This window comes from Oreochromis aureus, linkage group 15 (genome assembly GCF_013358895.1).
Source record: "Oreochromis aureus strain Israel breed Guangdong linkage group 15, ZZ_aureus, whole genome shotgun sequence".
NCBI lineage: Eukaryota > Metazoa > Chordata > Actinopteri > Cichliformes > Cichlidae > Oreochromis > Oreochromis aureus.
In genome coordinates this window covers 36,692,067-36,706,404 of record NC_052956.1, presented here as the reverse complement: position 1 = coordinate 36,706,404, position 14,338 = coordinate 36,692,067, and the positions used below count along the sequence as shown (strand labels likewise).

General features: G+C 37.1%; 4 protein-coding genes across 4 annotated transcripts; 2 read left to right on the top strand and 2 right to left on the bottom strand.

Moving 5' to 3' along the window:
• Positions 1-256: 256 nt before the first annotated feature.
• Positions 257-2,121, bottom strand: LOC116335565 (5-hydroxytryptamine receptor 3A-like). Its single transcript, XM_031759296.2, has 5 exons — positions 1,953-2,121; positions 1,691-1,857; positions 1,274-1,484; positions 648-833; positions 257-552 (listed from the first exon to the last, which is right to left on the bottom strand). The coding sequence occupies exons 1-5, from the start codon at positions 2,119-2,121 to the stop codon at positions 257-259; spliced, it is 1,029 nt and encodes a 342-aa protein (XP_031615156.2).
• A 2,140-nt stretch (positions 2,122-4,261) lies between these two features.
• Positions 4,262-6,150, bottom strand: LOC116335585 (receptor-transporting protein 2-like). The gene is made up of 2 exons (XM_031759323.2): positions 5,858-6,150; positions 4,262-5,473 (listed from the first exon to the last, which is right to left on the bottom strand). Exons 1-2 carry the CDS (start codon positions 6,004-6,006, stop codon positions 5,146-5,148), a joined length of 477 nt encoding a protein of 158 aa, XP_031615183.1. The 5' UTR covers positions 6,007-6,150; the 3' UTR covers positions 4,262-5,145.
• A 940-nt stretch (positions 6,151-7,090) lies between these two features.
• Positions 7,091-9,808, top strand: LOC116335578 (receptor-transporting protein 3-like). Its single transcript, XM_031759312.2, has 2 exons — positions 7,091-7,328; positions 8,796-9,808. Exons 1-2 carry the CDS (start codon positions 7,180-7,182, stop codon positions 9,124-9,126), a joined length of 480 nt encoding a protein of 159 aa, XP_031615172.1. The 5' UTR covers positions 7,091-7,179; the 3' UTR covers positions 9,127-9,808.
• A 427-nt stretch (positions 9,809-10,235) lies between these two features.
• Positions 10,236-14,000, top strand: dynlt2b (dynein light chain Tctex-type 2B). Its single transcript, XM_031759310.2, has 5 exons — positions 10,236-10,618; positions 11,158-11,291; positions 12,881-12,950; positions 13,346-13,409; positions 13,488-14,000. The coding sequence occupies exons 1-5, from the start codon at positions 10,572-10,574 to the stop codon at positions 13,533-13,535; spliced, it is 363 nt and encodes a 120-aa protein (XP_031615170.1). The 5' UTR covers positions 10,236-10,571; the 3' UTR covers positions 13,536-14,000.
• Positions 14,001-14,338: the final 338 nt, after the last annotated feature.

Below are 14,338 nucleotides of genomic sequence, written 5' to 3'. Positions count from 1 at the left end.
TTTAAAATTGTACAGTACAACACAGAAGGGTAAAGATGAATGGTTATAAATGCAGCAGAGCTAATTTAAAGTCCAGTATAAAACAATAATACAAAATACAGTATAACTATACTATACATACTGCATAAATGTTCTCTAAGACAATAGTTTTTCACACCATCTACAAAAATGACATATTCTATAACATATTGGTCAAAATGCACTAACATTCAAGCCACTAGCATAAATGGAGACCTTAAAAACACAGAGCAGTTGTCTACTTATTGTACAAGTTCACCCAGATAATGATGATGGTGATAAAGCTGACTGAGATGAAGAGAATGTAGAGGCCAAACAGCAGACGGTCTATGATGAAACCCACCTGCATCCAGTCCTCTGAGCTTTGGCTGTCCTTTAGCTCCTGATCAACCTTCAGGCGAATGGCCTGGAGGTCCTTGCCCAGTTTCTTGAGCTCATACACAGCCAGGTCCTCCGCTGATTGCCCCTTTGGCTCGTGAGGCCCCACATAAGTTTCAATAGTTGCCACAGCAGTCCTGGTCTTAAGGTCTATTTCTAAGCAAAGTCAAGAAGAAATATTCCTAGTCACCTAATTTTGTAACCTTACATTTCTAAACTCGCTACATGTTTAATCACTATAAACCACATACCTGAAACTCTTGGCTTCTTATTCATTCGTGGCATACAAACAATAACACCCAGAAATTGCAGAACAAGGACTCGCATCCAGTGAGGGACAGGAGAGAAGTCAGCAGACCCACAGAGCAGGTTGGTGATGAGGATTGTTTCCAGCAGACTGGCCACCATCAGAGCCAGGCAGAGAGAAAAGAACACGTCTACAGAGAGACGAAGGAACCCAGAAACAATACAAGTTTACAATGTCACACTCAAAGCCACTAATCTATATATTTTTATCTTAAAAGCTGTTCTTTAAATGCATATGTAAATATAATTTAAAAAGTGAACGGTGTTTACAAATTTGGACATAATAGTACACATTTTACTGTTCCACACATGTTATGTATGTGTATATATAACAAGTATATAAGTATACAATGCTAATACTGCATTACAGTATGTATGTGAGTACAGATTTTCAATTTGACTCTATCAAGATCGAGGTCTCATATGGGATGCAAGTGTTCCCTTAATTTTCTTTAATCAGTACCTTTGATATTATAGGTTTTCTTTAATATAGAATAAATTAATGATTAAAAAACATAACTGCAAACAGTTTCAAGAAATCACTGTAGGCATTTTGTTGAGTGTCACTGACTTATGAGGGGTATGGTGTTTCCGGTGACCGGCAGCAGGTCATTCATGATTAGGAGGAAGACGGTGTAGCCGAGGATGAGGGTCATCTTGAAGGCGGACCTGTCCACGCTCTGTGGTGGCAGCAGGAAGCTGAAGAGGTCGACTGTGATGAGAAAGCAGCTGGGTAGGAGGAGGTTGACCACATACATAGTGGGCCGGCGCCTCAATCTGATCTGTACAATAAGGGAAAACTTGGTCAGCTTTGTGCTGTGAAATCTTCTTATCGTGACCAAGTGGATCATGTATCTGCACAAATCGGGATTTTAGCTGTGTTGGATTTACAAAACAGGCATTATGGACACATTAATACAAGATATGTGAACAAGCCCAAGTATCTGCTCCTTTCTGCCTAATTACAGCAGCACTGCAATCCACCTACATGATATTCAAGCTCATCATAATAAAAATTCTCATTCTCTCCATCATGATTGACTTTATAGGCGGTGATTTCCAGCAGCTCCCATTCACCCATGGTGGCCATCACACTCTTGGAGATCTGTGTTATTAGTTCCGCAGATCTTCCAAGAAAAATCTTTATATCGGATGCTGTACAGAGAGAAAAAAAAAGAGGATAATACTGAGCTAAAGTTGAGCTCACTAATTGTCCACATGTAATGTATATGTTTAAAATATTTTCTGACCATAGTGCAAGTAGGAGTTGAAGGTAAATGTGCAGTTTTGTATGTCGAAGGGAAAGGTGTAGATATCGAGGTTACAGGAACTAACAACTCTGACAGGTAGAGCACGATTCACTAGACCATTACTATACAGGTACAGATAGGGAACAGGCGGTGCCTTGTTTTCCTCCATACTGTAAGAACAATTAGAAAAATGATGGCGTGAATAACAAAAGTGGCACCTATTTGAACATTTGCTAAGGATTACAGTGTCTAGTAGTTAGAAAATTATGGACCTATGAAAACAATAGCAACTTCACAGTTACATATAATAAAAATTGCTGAGAGATGACCAAACATTAACAAAGACAAATACAAAATGTATTTATTATTAGGAAAATATAAGGAAAAGACTTGTTTTGGTTCCATAGATTATAATATGTGTATGGTTTGAGATGCACAGGCTTGGTAATATATCACTTACAATTCATTGATTACAATATCAGGAATCCAAAATTGGCTTGAGGGAAGAGACATCACGTCTGTACCACACTGAACTGGGTCCCAGCTGACAAATTCATTCATCCACGACTAAAAGAACAAAACTCATGACAATGGACAGATCACGCATGCTACACGTAATCATGATGGTAAAAAAAAAAAGATTATTCCTGTATCACAGATGAACAAATGTAGCGGCATCATTGCAGTACTCACACACTGTAGCCAAATGTAAGTGGTCAAGAGTTGTGCCTTTTCATCCTGAAAGACAAGCCAGTATGCCAAGGGATTAAAAAATATTGGTGTTGCTATGGAAAGAGAATCATTTGAGCAATGTGGATGTGGTTTATCCATTTCTCTTAGTATTTTGCCTTTACTTAAAGAGTTTTAGAGTGCAGTCTGTATACACACTCGTTACATTTTATGCGGTGTTTATGTTCTGACTGGTGAACATACCACCCCTAGAATCCCATACAGAGTGAAGAAAGTAGTGACATCGGTGCATGTTGACATGTTCCTCACAGGCCGTATGTCATTCAAGTTAAAGACCGGAGACAGAGCCTCCAGCAGGGCAGGCTGGGTTGGCTGAGAGCAGTTAATCGTGTAATTACTGCAAAGAGCTGATGAGACAATGAAATTATATTGAGTGTAATTATGTTGTAGTGTTTGCCTTGCAATGTGATTTTCACAAAAAAAAAAAAAAAAAAATCAACATTTATCTCGTACTTTGCAGAAATCATTTGGAATTTAATGATTTTTGTATAGATTTCAATTTCCAATTTATTACTCAGTGCAAGATAATTTCACTAATCCTGAAGTTCTTTTACTCTTTTACACAAACATTGTTCAGGAGACACCAAAAATGTTCTTCTAGATCTATTCTTTTTGAAACTGATGCTGACCTGTTGTTGAAAATGAAACTCAAAGAGTCATACAAAATTCTTACCTGGCATGAAGATACTGAGGGAAATAATCAGGGTAGACTTGATTGATGACAGGAGACCCTTGAATAAAAGCAAGTACAATCAAAAGGTCTGATGGATAAATAATGAAATGTTTAAATAAAGTAACATAGGATGTATTATTAGTGGTGCCTATTGAACCTAAGGAATAACATAACATAAACACTATGTAGGTATACCTTACCATGTTGAAAGCAAAATTGTTGTATTCCAGCTGTTTTTCTAATGGAAACTGTTCTTTGGTATACTAGTGAATAACCATCTTCTCAAAAAATTGATACATTCAAAATTTTTGCTGTCAGCCCTATTATTCAGTGGCTACAGTCCTAAAGTGTGTCTGCTACTTATCTGGGAAACTAACTCTCGCAAGACTAAAGTCAGCCTTCATGGCCAAGATATACATAATGTCACTAAACAAAACGTGATGTGGACAAACCCATGGAAAAGTTGTGTAGCAGGCAAAACTAAAGGCAGGGCAACTGCTTTGCCTATAGGTGTTTTCAGACAAAGTGCAGATAAACCACAGTTAATGTTCTGGACCTCAGTGTGTGACTCGAAAAATGGTGAGGACTGACCACAGCAACGTCAGTGCCACGCCTGCTGATCACAGGCAAATGAAGAGGGGATGCTGTGTGACAAACAGGTTGACTTTGGTTTCATGCAAAACCTCCAATCAGCTAACCTTTTCCTTTTTTTCAACAATTGTGCAAAGACGAGTGGGCCAAAATTCCTCCACAGTGACGTAAAAACTCATCAGCAGTTACCACAGATGCTTGACTGCCAAAGGATGGCATAACCAGTTATAAGGTTAAGGGGGCTTTTACTGATGTTTGGATATCTTTTTTTAAAATCATGAAAAACAGCAAGTTATAATTTAAAGGCACATTTTTATTTATTCTTTGTATTATCTTTTTCTACACTACAAACACTTCATAAAGGCAGTTTAATTACATTTGCAGGATCAGTAAACATGATGCACTAAAGTCTCCTGCACTGACAAATTTGAAAAAAAAACAAACAAACAAACCCCAAAACAACAACAACAGAGAAATAAAGTAAAATACATTTCCATAAGATTTTTATTTTTTGTATTTTTGTAAGAAAACAATATCGTCTGAGACAACAGCATCTGTTCATCCCCCTTTTTTACAATTAAAAAAGTAACATGTAATGTACTTATTAATCTTTATGAACATGATCATGTTTGTTCTTAAAATACCAATAAAATAATATCTTTGCATCTTTTTGCTTGAAGAATGTTGTTTTTTTCTCTTTGAAAAAATTACCCAGGCTTATTGTAAAACAATGTATTATATTTACCAAAATTCATGGTATGTACCATGTTTCATGTGTAAGCTGTGTGTGTGGCTCTAAATCAAAATTAAAAAAGAAGATGTTGCCCTCTCTTGAACAATAATGTAATGCATATATTTTTAAAAAAATATGTATTATTTATTTACAAAATCAGAAAATAAGATTTTAAATGTGAAAAGTGACTCCTGTAGACCTTTATGTCACATTTAAATCTTGACGTATTTAATTTATTTGTTACAGTAAATGTATAAGAGCTGTTGTGCTAAGGAACATTTTCAACAAACACAGCAATATATTAGCTAAAACTGTCTGCTACCAAGCACAAAAGGATAAATACAAAAATGTGCATCTGCTTATTACATAAAGAAGAAATACACTAAAACAGAATTAAAGAAGGCAAAGTTATGATCGAACAGAAACAAGCTGACTTTAAAAGCAGCTCATTTTGTACACACGCCCTTGATGCACCCCTCACAATGTGTGGGCTCATGGGGACTATCGACGTCAAAGCTTCTGAAATACCGCTTCTGTCCACCAGGGTTTTTATGGTAGCACTTTTGTTTTATTTTCTCCACCAGATTCTCCATGAGGATGTGTACATTGTCAGATTCCACGCTGGGATTCTCCATTGGAGCTTCGGAGCACATCTTGCAGTTCTGGCGTAAGGGTCTCACCTTGACAGTGCCCTGCCCGTTTTTCAGGCGCATGTGGAAGAGCACCTTCACCTTGTTGGAAGGCCATTCTCTTCTGCACATGGAACATTTGAACCTTGGGAATGAAAAAGAGCATGTGTTACTTTACTAGAAGAGAAAGTCTAGAGTGATTATATGATTATTTTTAATACGAGTTTAAACTTGCATCAAATTGTTTTTTAACGAGATGGCACCCACGCAAGGAAGTGAAAGGAAACAAATGATGTCAGCTCCATCTTACATCAGTTCTAGTGTTGCTAGTCTAAAAAATATACTCCCATCATTGAAACTCTGGAATATTCTAGATTTTGATTGCACTGAACATTTAATGAACTAAGCCTCCTTAGCAACTACATTTATTCCCCCATCTTTAATGTTGTAATCTTCATGCACAGTAATTGGCATAATGCAACTATATTTTTATATATTAACCGATACTGAATATACAAACCACACTGACCTTGCACCTGTGTTCCTGATGTACTGCTTCCAGCCCATGTCTAGGTTGTCAGGCTCAATATTTTCATCATACTCTAAATACCAAGAGTCTCCGCGTTTAAGACTCTGTGCTTTAATACGAAAGATACGTATCCATTCAGGTGGCAGCATCTTTTCAGTTAAAGTTGTTGCTGGTAGCTGGAGAAGAAAGGTAACTCTAACAGCTGATATGTGCAGTAAACAAACAGCTAGTGAGAATGACTCATCCTCCTCAAGCTGCGAACTTTGACTGTGGCTCTGCCAGAAGAGTTTGTGGGGAAAACAAAACTTACAACTGTAAAACACGCTATCTTAAGTTTCAGTTACAGTTTTGTACAATCGATACTTGGTGGTGCACCTGAAGACTGAGAGAACTGAAACTGAAAGCGTTTCTTGTTATGCAACACTGACACCTTCTGGTTGCTCTCCATGCTCCTCTTTGCCCAGGTAGACTCAGAAGGTTTTTCTGTATTGCTATACTTTTTTTGCACATAGTGGATGTGGCAATGTGTGACATGGTTTTCACTGTGTATAAAAAAAGACATTAGTGAACATTAGTGGAAAAAAAGAGCTGATAAAAAAACATTAGTGAACACATTATTCTTATCATCATGTTTATAACTCAACTCAGCCCTACACCTACCTGCACTCTACTGATTTTGTTTTTCTTTTTGTAGCTTCTCCCTGATAGCAGGTAGCTCTGCATATATGTGTGTGTGTGTGCGCATGTTCAAACAGTGAATCATTTACTTGTTCAGCAAATGTGTGAAACTCTACACTATGGAGCCAATAATTATAATAATGTATAATAAGAATATATAACAGTCATTTATTTATTTGCTTTTTCTGGTAAGATAAGAGCAAAAATGATGTTAATTTTACATGTTCACCACTTTATTTATTTATTTATTTTGCCAGAGTGAGAATATTTCACTCAAAGTAGTGAATGACAACAAATGTGTGCACAAAGGTTAGGAGCATAAATACAGTCTGAATTTCCACCCAGGAAGAAGTGTGGAGGGCAACATAAACCAGCAGGTTCCAGTGTTGCATACTAGAAAAAATTTCAGTTTAATTTCACTTACAGTCTTCTGATTCATCATCTAATATTCTGATGTTCATTGTGTAAACTATACCTGAAACTTAAGGAAGCCTGCTTTGCACTGGTAGCTTTCGGTTTCCTCTCTGCTGGTACAGCCTTATCTAAACTTCGCAGCTTGAGGAGTCATTCTCACGAGTTCCGTGTTTACGGTACAGATCAGCTGTTGGGGGTTTCTTTCTTCCTCAGCCACTTTAATTCAAAAGATGTTGTCACCAGAATGGACACAAATCTTTCAGATTAAAGCAACAGATCTTAAGCAAGGAGACTCTTGGGAATTACAATATGATGAAAATATTGAGCCTAATAAGCCAAACATGGACTGGAAGGAGTACATCAGGAACACAAGTGCAAGGTCAGTATGCTGGACAGCTGTTAATTGCTGCAGCTGGTTTGCATGTAGTATTTGCACGAGTATTAATATTTACACTATTGTGTATTTGTGTTACGTTAATATGTCTTACATTACGTTAATTAATGTGCATGATTACAGTACAACATCGATACATTTTAGTTATTAAGGAATATTTGTTCATTCCTTGTTTGGTGCAATTCCAGAGTTTGAGTGATGGAAAATAATTGGAAGTGGTATAAATACAATTTTACCTAAAAATACAGATTTTAGTCTACCAATACTTGCTTGGAAGAGCAAGTATTGGTAGACATCAGATGGTTTGTTTTCCTTTTATGTTCTTGTTCTTCACTTTTTAAATGTCATTATTACACTATTAATTAGCCAAATAGCTAATAATTTGGTCTGCTCAGTTACATCTAAAAATATATTTTTCCTCTTTCTTTTTATGACATGTATTGTATTACTGTGGTGGCACATCACTGTAACACTGTAATGAATATACCAAGGTCATATTCACCTATCCATCCACAAGTTGCCACTGAGTATTCTCTAAATAAAACAAAAAAGCTGAGTAAACATAAAAAGCACAAGCTTCTTCTCTTTGAAATTTATTCAACTTTCATAGCTCGATAGTAAATTTTTAACAAATTTAAACATAAACATCATATGAGTCACACATTCATCCATCAGAGGGGACACAGTTAAGCATGAGAAGCTCAGTTATATCTGCTCCCACTGCCCTTTTAAATGCATTTTTTAGAATAGGATAGAATGCCTTTATTGTCATTATACAGCTGTACAATGAGATACAGAGGATCTCCTACTCAGTGTAAACATGTTGGGGGGGTACAGTTCTGCAGCACTATATACATATGGACAGTATTAACATAGGGAAGAAGATGTATATATATATAAAATGTACAATTTACAAACCGTAAACAATATGTAATAAATAGTGTTATGTATGTACAGTTGAGTTATTGCACATGGAATTGGCATAAATAGTGGTGGTCCATAGAGGAAGTGGGAAGTGGGGGGCTGTGTTATCGGTGCATGTGTGAGTTCAGGGTGGTTATCGCTTTGGGGAAGAAACTGTTTTTGAGTCTGTGGGTTTTAGTGTTGATGCACCTGTAGCGCTTCCCTGAGGGAAGCAGGCTGAACATGTTGAAACCAGGGTGGGAGCTGTCCTTGATGATGTTTGCTGCTCTGCTGAGGCAGCGGGAGGAATAAATGTCCATCAGGGAGGGGAGAGGGCAGCCGATGATCTTTTGTGCTGTCTTGATTCCACCCAACATCCTACTACTTACAGATGTAATTCTGAGTGCAACACATAGGGCAGCTATCAGCTCTTACACAAATCATGAGTTTAGTGCAAGTTTGTGTGGTTAAATGAAAAATTCTGAATTTTTAGAAGTCATTTTGACTTATACTGAAACAGACATGCTCTTTCTCTTTTTTAATTTCAAGTTTCCAATGTTCCATGTGTCGAAGAAAGTGGCCTTCCAATAAGGTGATGGTGGTCTTCCACATGTGTCTGAGAAATGGGCAGGGCACCGTCAAAGTGAGGCCTTTACGTCAGAACTGCAAGAAGTGCACCGACGCTCCAATGGAGAATCCGAAGATTGAATCTGAGAACATAAACACCCTCATGGAGAAACTGGTGGAGAAAATAAAACAAAAGTGCTACCATGAAAACCTCGAGGAAAGCTACCGACCTTTCACACTCTATGAAGTCAAAAGTCCCCATGAGCCTAAACACTGTGAGGGGTGCATAAAAGGAGTGTGTACAAACAAATAAATAGTTTTAAATCTATTTACTATTAATATCAGTATCTGATTCAGGGGTGTTAATTATGCTGTTTGCCTCACATAATGGTAATGTTATGCTCAGTCATGACTTCAAAGCTGAAATGTATACAATTCACAAATTCTGCACAAGCAAAACACGAAGTCCATTTGTGATTAGACATGTGAAAATTTACTGTTTACAAACAAATTGCACATAAGTCAAAATTGTCTACTTTTATCGGTAAATGTAGCAATGTTTACAGGAGTCACTATGACAAAATGACTTGTAAATAAAATAAAAAAATATAGTGGTGATGTTGCAATAAGAATTTGGGAATTTATGATATTGTTTCTTCTGTTGAATGCATTGTTGTTGAGGTGGGCAGCAGTTTATTTATTTATTTGTCTTCTGTTTAATGAAGTAAGCTAAATGACATGAAAGATCATATACAAATGTATATTATTATTAGTAAGATTATATATTTTTCTTTGTCCCCTGCTGGTCTGAAGTGTTCTATATAACGAGCAACTGAAATGAAACAAGTGCAACTTTGTGCCTCTTTGCTAACAACCTCTGTGGTTTAAAGTATGAATAAAAATTGCAAAAAGATGCAGATTTTGCACATATAATGACACTATTTAGCTAGCATAAATTTAAAATGAATTAAAACTTTTGAAATCGCTGTTGAAAATGTGTCTGCATCTGTATATTGTCAGAGCTGAAAGTTGTTCTTTAAAGACAAATTTACTCACATCTTATCAGTTTTGGGTCTCTTTCTTCAGGTAAGTTGAGCAATGGGAAGCATGATTTGATCAGGCTGCAGCTAAAAAGGCCTTAAAACCAGCTGCATTCAGAAGTCACACAGATACCATGAGTAGCCCAGTAGCTGAAATTATTACAGATATCAAAAAACGACCTTTTAAGACAGTGTGAATCAAGTATGAGTAAAGGCAGTAACACATCACTAATGGGGACAGAGTATAAATGCATTAGCTGGAAAAAGAAACGATTTCCTAAGTAGCAGAAGGTTTTTGTGTTTAGGTTTACAAGATGATGAAGGAAGGTTTGCAGACAGCTGTCCACATGTTGTAGCTGTTTATGATCACCAGGGGGCAGTGTCACTGACAACCGGCTTGAGGCCTACTACAGCTTCTACTGCTGTTGATCTTTTAGCCAGTCACCGAGAAGAGCGGAGTTAAATCGAAACTGAAATCGAGTGTTAAAAACTGTGAAAAGTGTCCAGTAGCGCCATTATCTGTGATTTTCGTGCTGTTTTTGATAAACTTTAATGTAAACACGGAAGAAAAACTAACCGGATACCTAAGCGGTACTCTTATTTTGAAACAGGAAACAAGGGAAAACGTCGCCATGGTTACGGGTAGCATTTGTCTAGCTTCTTAAAGACTCTCTTCACTTTTATTTGCTCTATACTGTAGCTTGAGTACTCATATATCATGGGGGAGTCCGATACATACCACATACGGCCCAATCATCAGCAGAAGTGAGTTGATTTATGTGGTTAAACGGCTTTTTTCACACAAGTAAAGCAAAATTAATTTAGCCTTTTAGCTAGCTGATTTGCGGTCTACTTTTAGCTGCTCAGTTGTTCCAGCCTTGAATAAATTACATCTAACGTCAAACTTAGTTTAGTAGTATAAATACTGTCATTCATCAATCAAAATAAAGTGGTTACGTGTGCAAACTTGAATCTTTAACCGACGTTTAGTCTGTTACAGTGTTCATGCAGATTTATCTGCAGGAACTTTACCTATCTTTCCTGTACAATGCAGATGCACCAGGGCATTCAAATGTGATTACTTTAGGCATGTAATTACAATATACAGTGCCATAGGTAAATGAGTTTAAAATGAAAAAAACAAACAAAAAACTACTTATAGTCTATTGAATATAGAATCTATTGTTCACATGACGTTTATTAGCATGCATGTTACCATTATTAAGATATTTGTGTATCAGAGGCTCGTTGTGCTCGATGGAAGGTTCATTTGCTGTCGTGTTGTTTTCCTTTAATTCTTCTAGGTTCAGGCCAGCTGTTGTGAAGGAGTGTATTCGTGAAATTGTGAGGGAGCAACTGTCTGGGGTGCAGTACAATCCAGAGGAAGTCCTAGAGCTGACCCGTTCACTGGCAGACTCTGTTAAGGACAAAGTAAAGAGTGAGTGAAGCATTGTCGCTGTCCAAAATGACAGAACATTCAATTATTTCTGAAAATATTAGCCGCTGCTTAAAATGACCAGTTTAGTAATAAAAAAAAATGTGGCAACCATCTGTGTATCTGTTTAAATAACAGTAAACTTGTGTTTCAAGTAGAGGTACCCAGGTGTCATAGGCACTTTTTTTCAAGTAACTGAAAGGTTCCTTCAAACTGTTGTTTTCTGCATTTCCACTGTGGTCCTCAGACCTGTAGAGATGAGGCATTTTAATCTGCTGCATGTACATTTTTTCATGCAGCTACCGCTACACCACAGGCCAATATGTGTCATGATTTTCAGCTTCAGTACTGTGCAGAAGTCTTGACTCACCCCTCATTTCTTTATATTTTTCTTCCTAGGAGCCAGACTTTCTTTTCATTTTTTAAAACTGGTCCTGAGCAACAGTTCTCCAGGCTTTCTGAATGCCATGGCCAACTTATTCTCTTATTTTCAGTCCAGTCCTTTTACCTGACCATTTTCATAACTTTCTGGTTAACTACTTAAGACTGATCTATAAGTCATTCAGGGGATGAACCATTGTTTGTGTCTAGACATAACAGAAAACTTGCCAAAGAACTAATTTTAAATTGTGTCTTTAGGCACTTTGCTAGTAGCCTGTCACAAAAACACATGATTGTTCCCATTACTTTAGTTGAATATGAGTTATACAAGTTACAATACAGTAAGTTATTATCTAAAAATCAAGTTTATCTGAGCATAGTGTCCAGTGTGCTAATACAAAATTGGGGAAACTGGACCAGTGGAGGAGAAAAGAAGACGTGGCAGGCCTAAAAAACTGTCTATAGCAGATGAACTGTATCTGAAAGTCATTAAGACCTCATTAGGTAAATAAGATTTTTCCTTAAGAAGTAGGAAAAGTCCTGCAAAGACCTGACACATTACCTGAGAGATGGAGCTGCCCCTTCTGTTGATCCATCTGCTCTTCACTGAAGGTTCATCAGAAATGGTCTCACTGAATGATGGCTGTCAGGAAGCCATTCTTTAAGAAAGGAAAAAGAGAGAAAAGGCTGAAATTACATCAAATTACACAAGATCTGGACTGAAAGTCAACATGTCTTAATGAGTGATGAATCCAAATTTGAAATTTTTGGTTCAAGTCATCAGTATGTATAGAGGAGGTCAGGACAGAGGCACAACAGTGAGTGTGTACACATCTATAAAACATGGTGGAGGCTCTGTCATGGTTGGGGGCTGTATTTTTAGCCAGTGGTGTTGGGGATCTATCTTTTTCTTTCTGCGTTAGCTTTTTGATGCATGTTGACTCTTCCAGGGCTCCAGTACCACAATGACTTTGAATGCAAACATTTCTGGAAGTTTCAGCAGTGGAAATGCACCAATGACAAGACTAAAAGGGTTGTGGATCTTCACAACAAGCTGTTGGAGCAAAAATTCCTGGCCCCACAATATTAATGAATTATTTCCCATTTAAACAAATTTGATTGGTTAAAAATATTGACTAATATTTGTGTTATACAGTATTTTTTTTCTTTTGGATGTACATATAAAATACTCCTATTCTCTTTGTGAACAGATTCAGGATTCGACAAATATAAGCTTGTTGTGCAGGTGGTCATTGGAGAACAGCGAGGGCAGGGAGTCAAGTAAGTGTTCATTTGGTACTGGAAACATTAGTGTATTGCTCTTGACTTTAGAAACTGACTTTGACACAGGCATTAAGGTTAGTGCTCAAGGCTCAGTGTATTTTTTAGACATGTCATATGTGGTACCAGAGAATGGAGAGCGGATCATTCAGGTCATTATCAAAGATCTGCTCTTCATATTTACACCATCAGTATCAGCAAACACCTGATTAAGGTAAAACTGTAGTGATTTAAAGTCACTAAAAATTTGAAGTATCAGTAAAAACAAACACGGTAGGACCGTCCAAAGAAGACACAACCATTATTTTACATTTTTTCAACATAGTTTTTTTTAAGAGTAGTTCAGACTTTAGGATTTTCTTAGCTTGGTCTCTGTTTGTGTTTTTTTCCCCCAGGATGTCTTCCAGGTGTTTTTGGGATGCTGACACAGACAGCTATGCAGAGGATGTTTTCATGAATGTAAGTGCTCTGCTCAGTCACATGTTCATCACTCGAGAGTCCACTTCCTAAAAAAACAGTCTGATTTTCCCTCCACAGGACAGCTTGTTCTGTGTGGTTGCAGTTTTTGGAAGCTATTACTACTAAGAAAGAGAGAAGGGACCACAGGAAAAAAAGACTTTTACATGAAAATGAGCTGGCCTCAACTAAAGAAGCGACGCACATCTGGTCTTTAAAATGAAAAACCTCAGTGGGATTTCGTGACTTATTTAAGACGAAGGCTTGTTATGGCTTTTATTTCTTACCTCAAAACATTGCCATTGTATAAAAATGATAAATATGCTGTTACTGTTACTGTAAGGTTACTGTTTATAAGGAGTAACATCTGAGCTCTGTGAGTTCTCTGAAAGCTGAAGCATCAAACTGCTTTTAATGTGCAGTTTCCAGCATGTAATAATAAGATCATCTTCTCGATGCACAGAGAAAGGCCAAGCAGGTTTATTCCAAGCCAAAAGCCTTTAAAATGGCATTGTCTTCATACAGTCTCACAAAAGTCTTTAGTTTGTTTTATGTACTACAGCAAACAAATGAATAAAGGTCAGATTTAATATATTTGGTGACATTTGAATTTTTCACATCTACACCTATTAATATAACTTTATTTACCCCACACTGCTGAAATTCAACTGTCACAACAAAAAGTGAATCAAAGACAAACAAAAGACTATTGTTGGTACAGGAAAAATGTTATTGTGAAAAAACAAAAGATTGTATTGTTATTTCGAGCAGTTGACTTAGCAGAACTGGTCCAGCAGAGGTCAGTATCTGCCTGTAATCGCCAAAATCCAGATGCAGGGATTTTTTCTTTTTTATTAAAGTTATGTGTGTTCGGGTCGGAACCGCCACGAGTCCCGACTTCGTCAAAGGAAAAACAAATTGTTCAGCAGTTT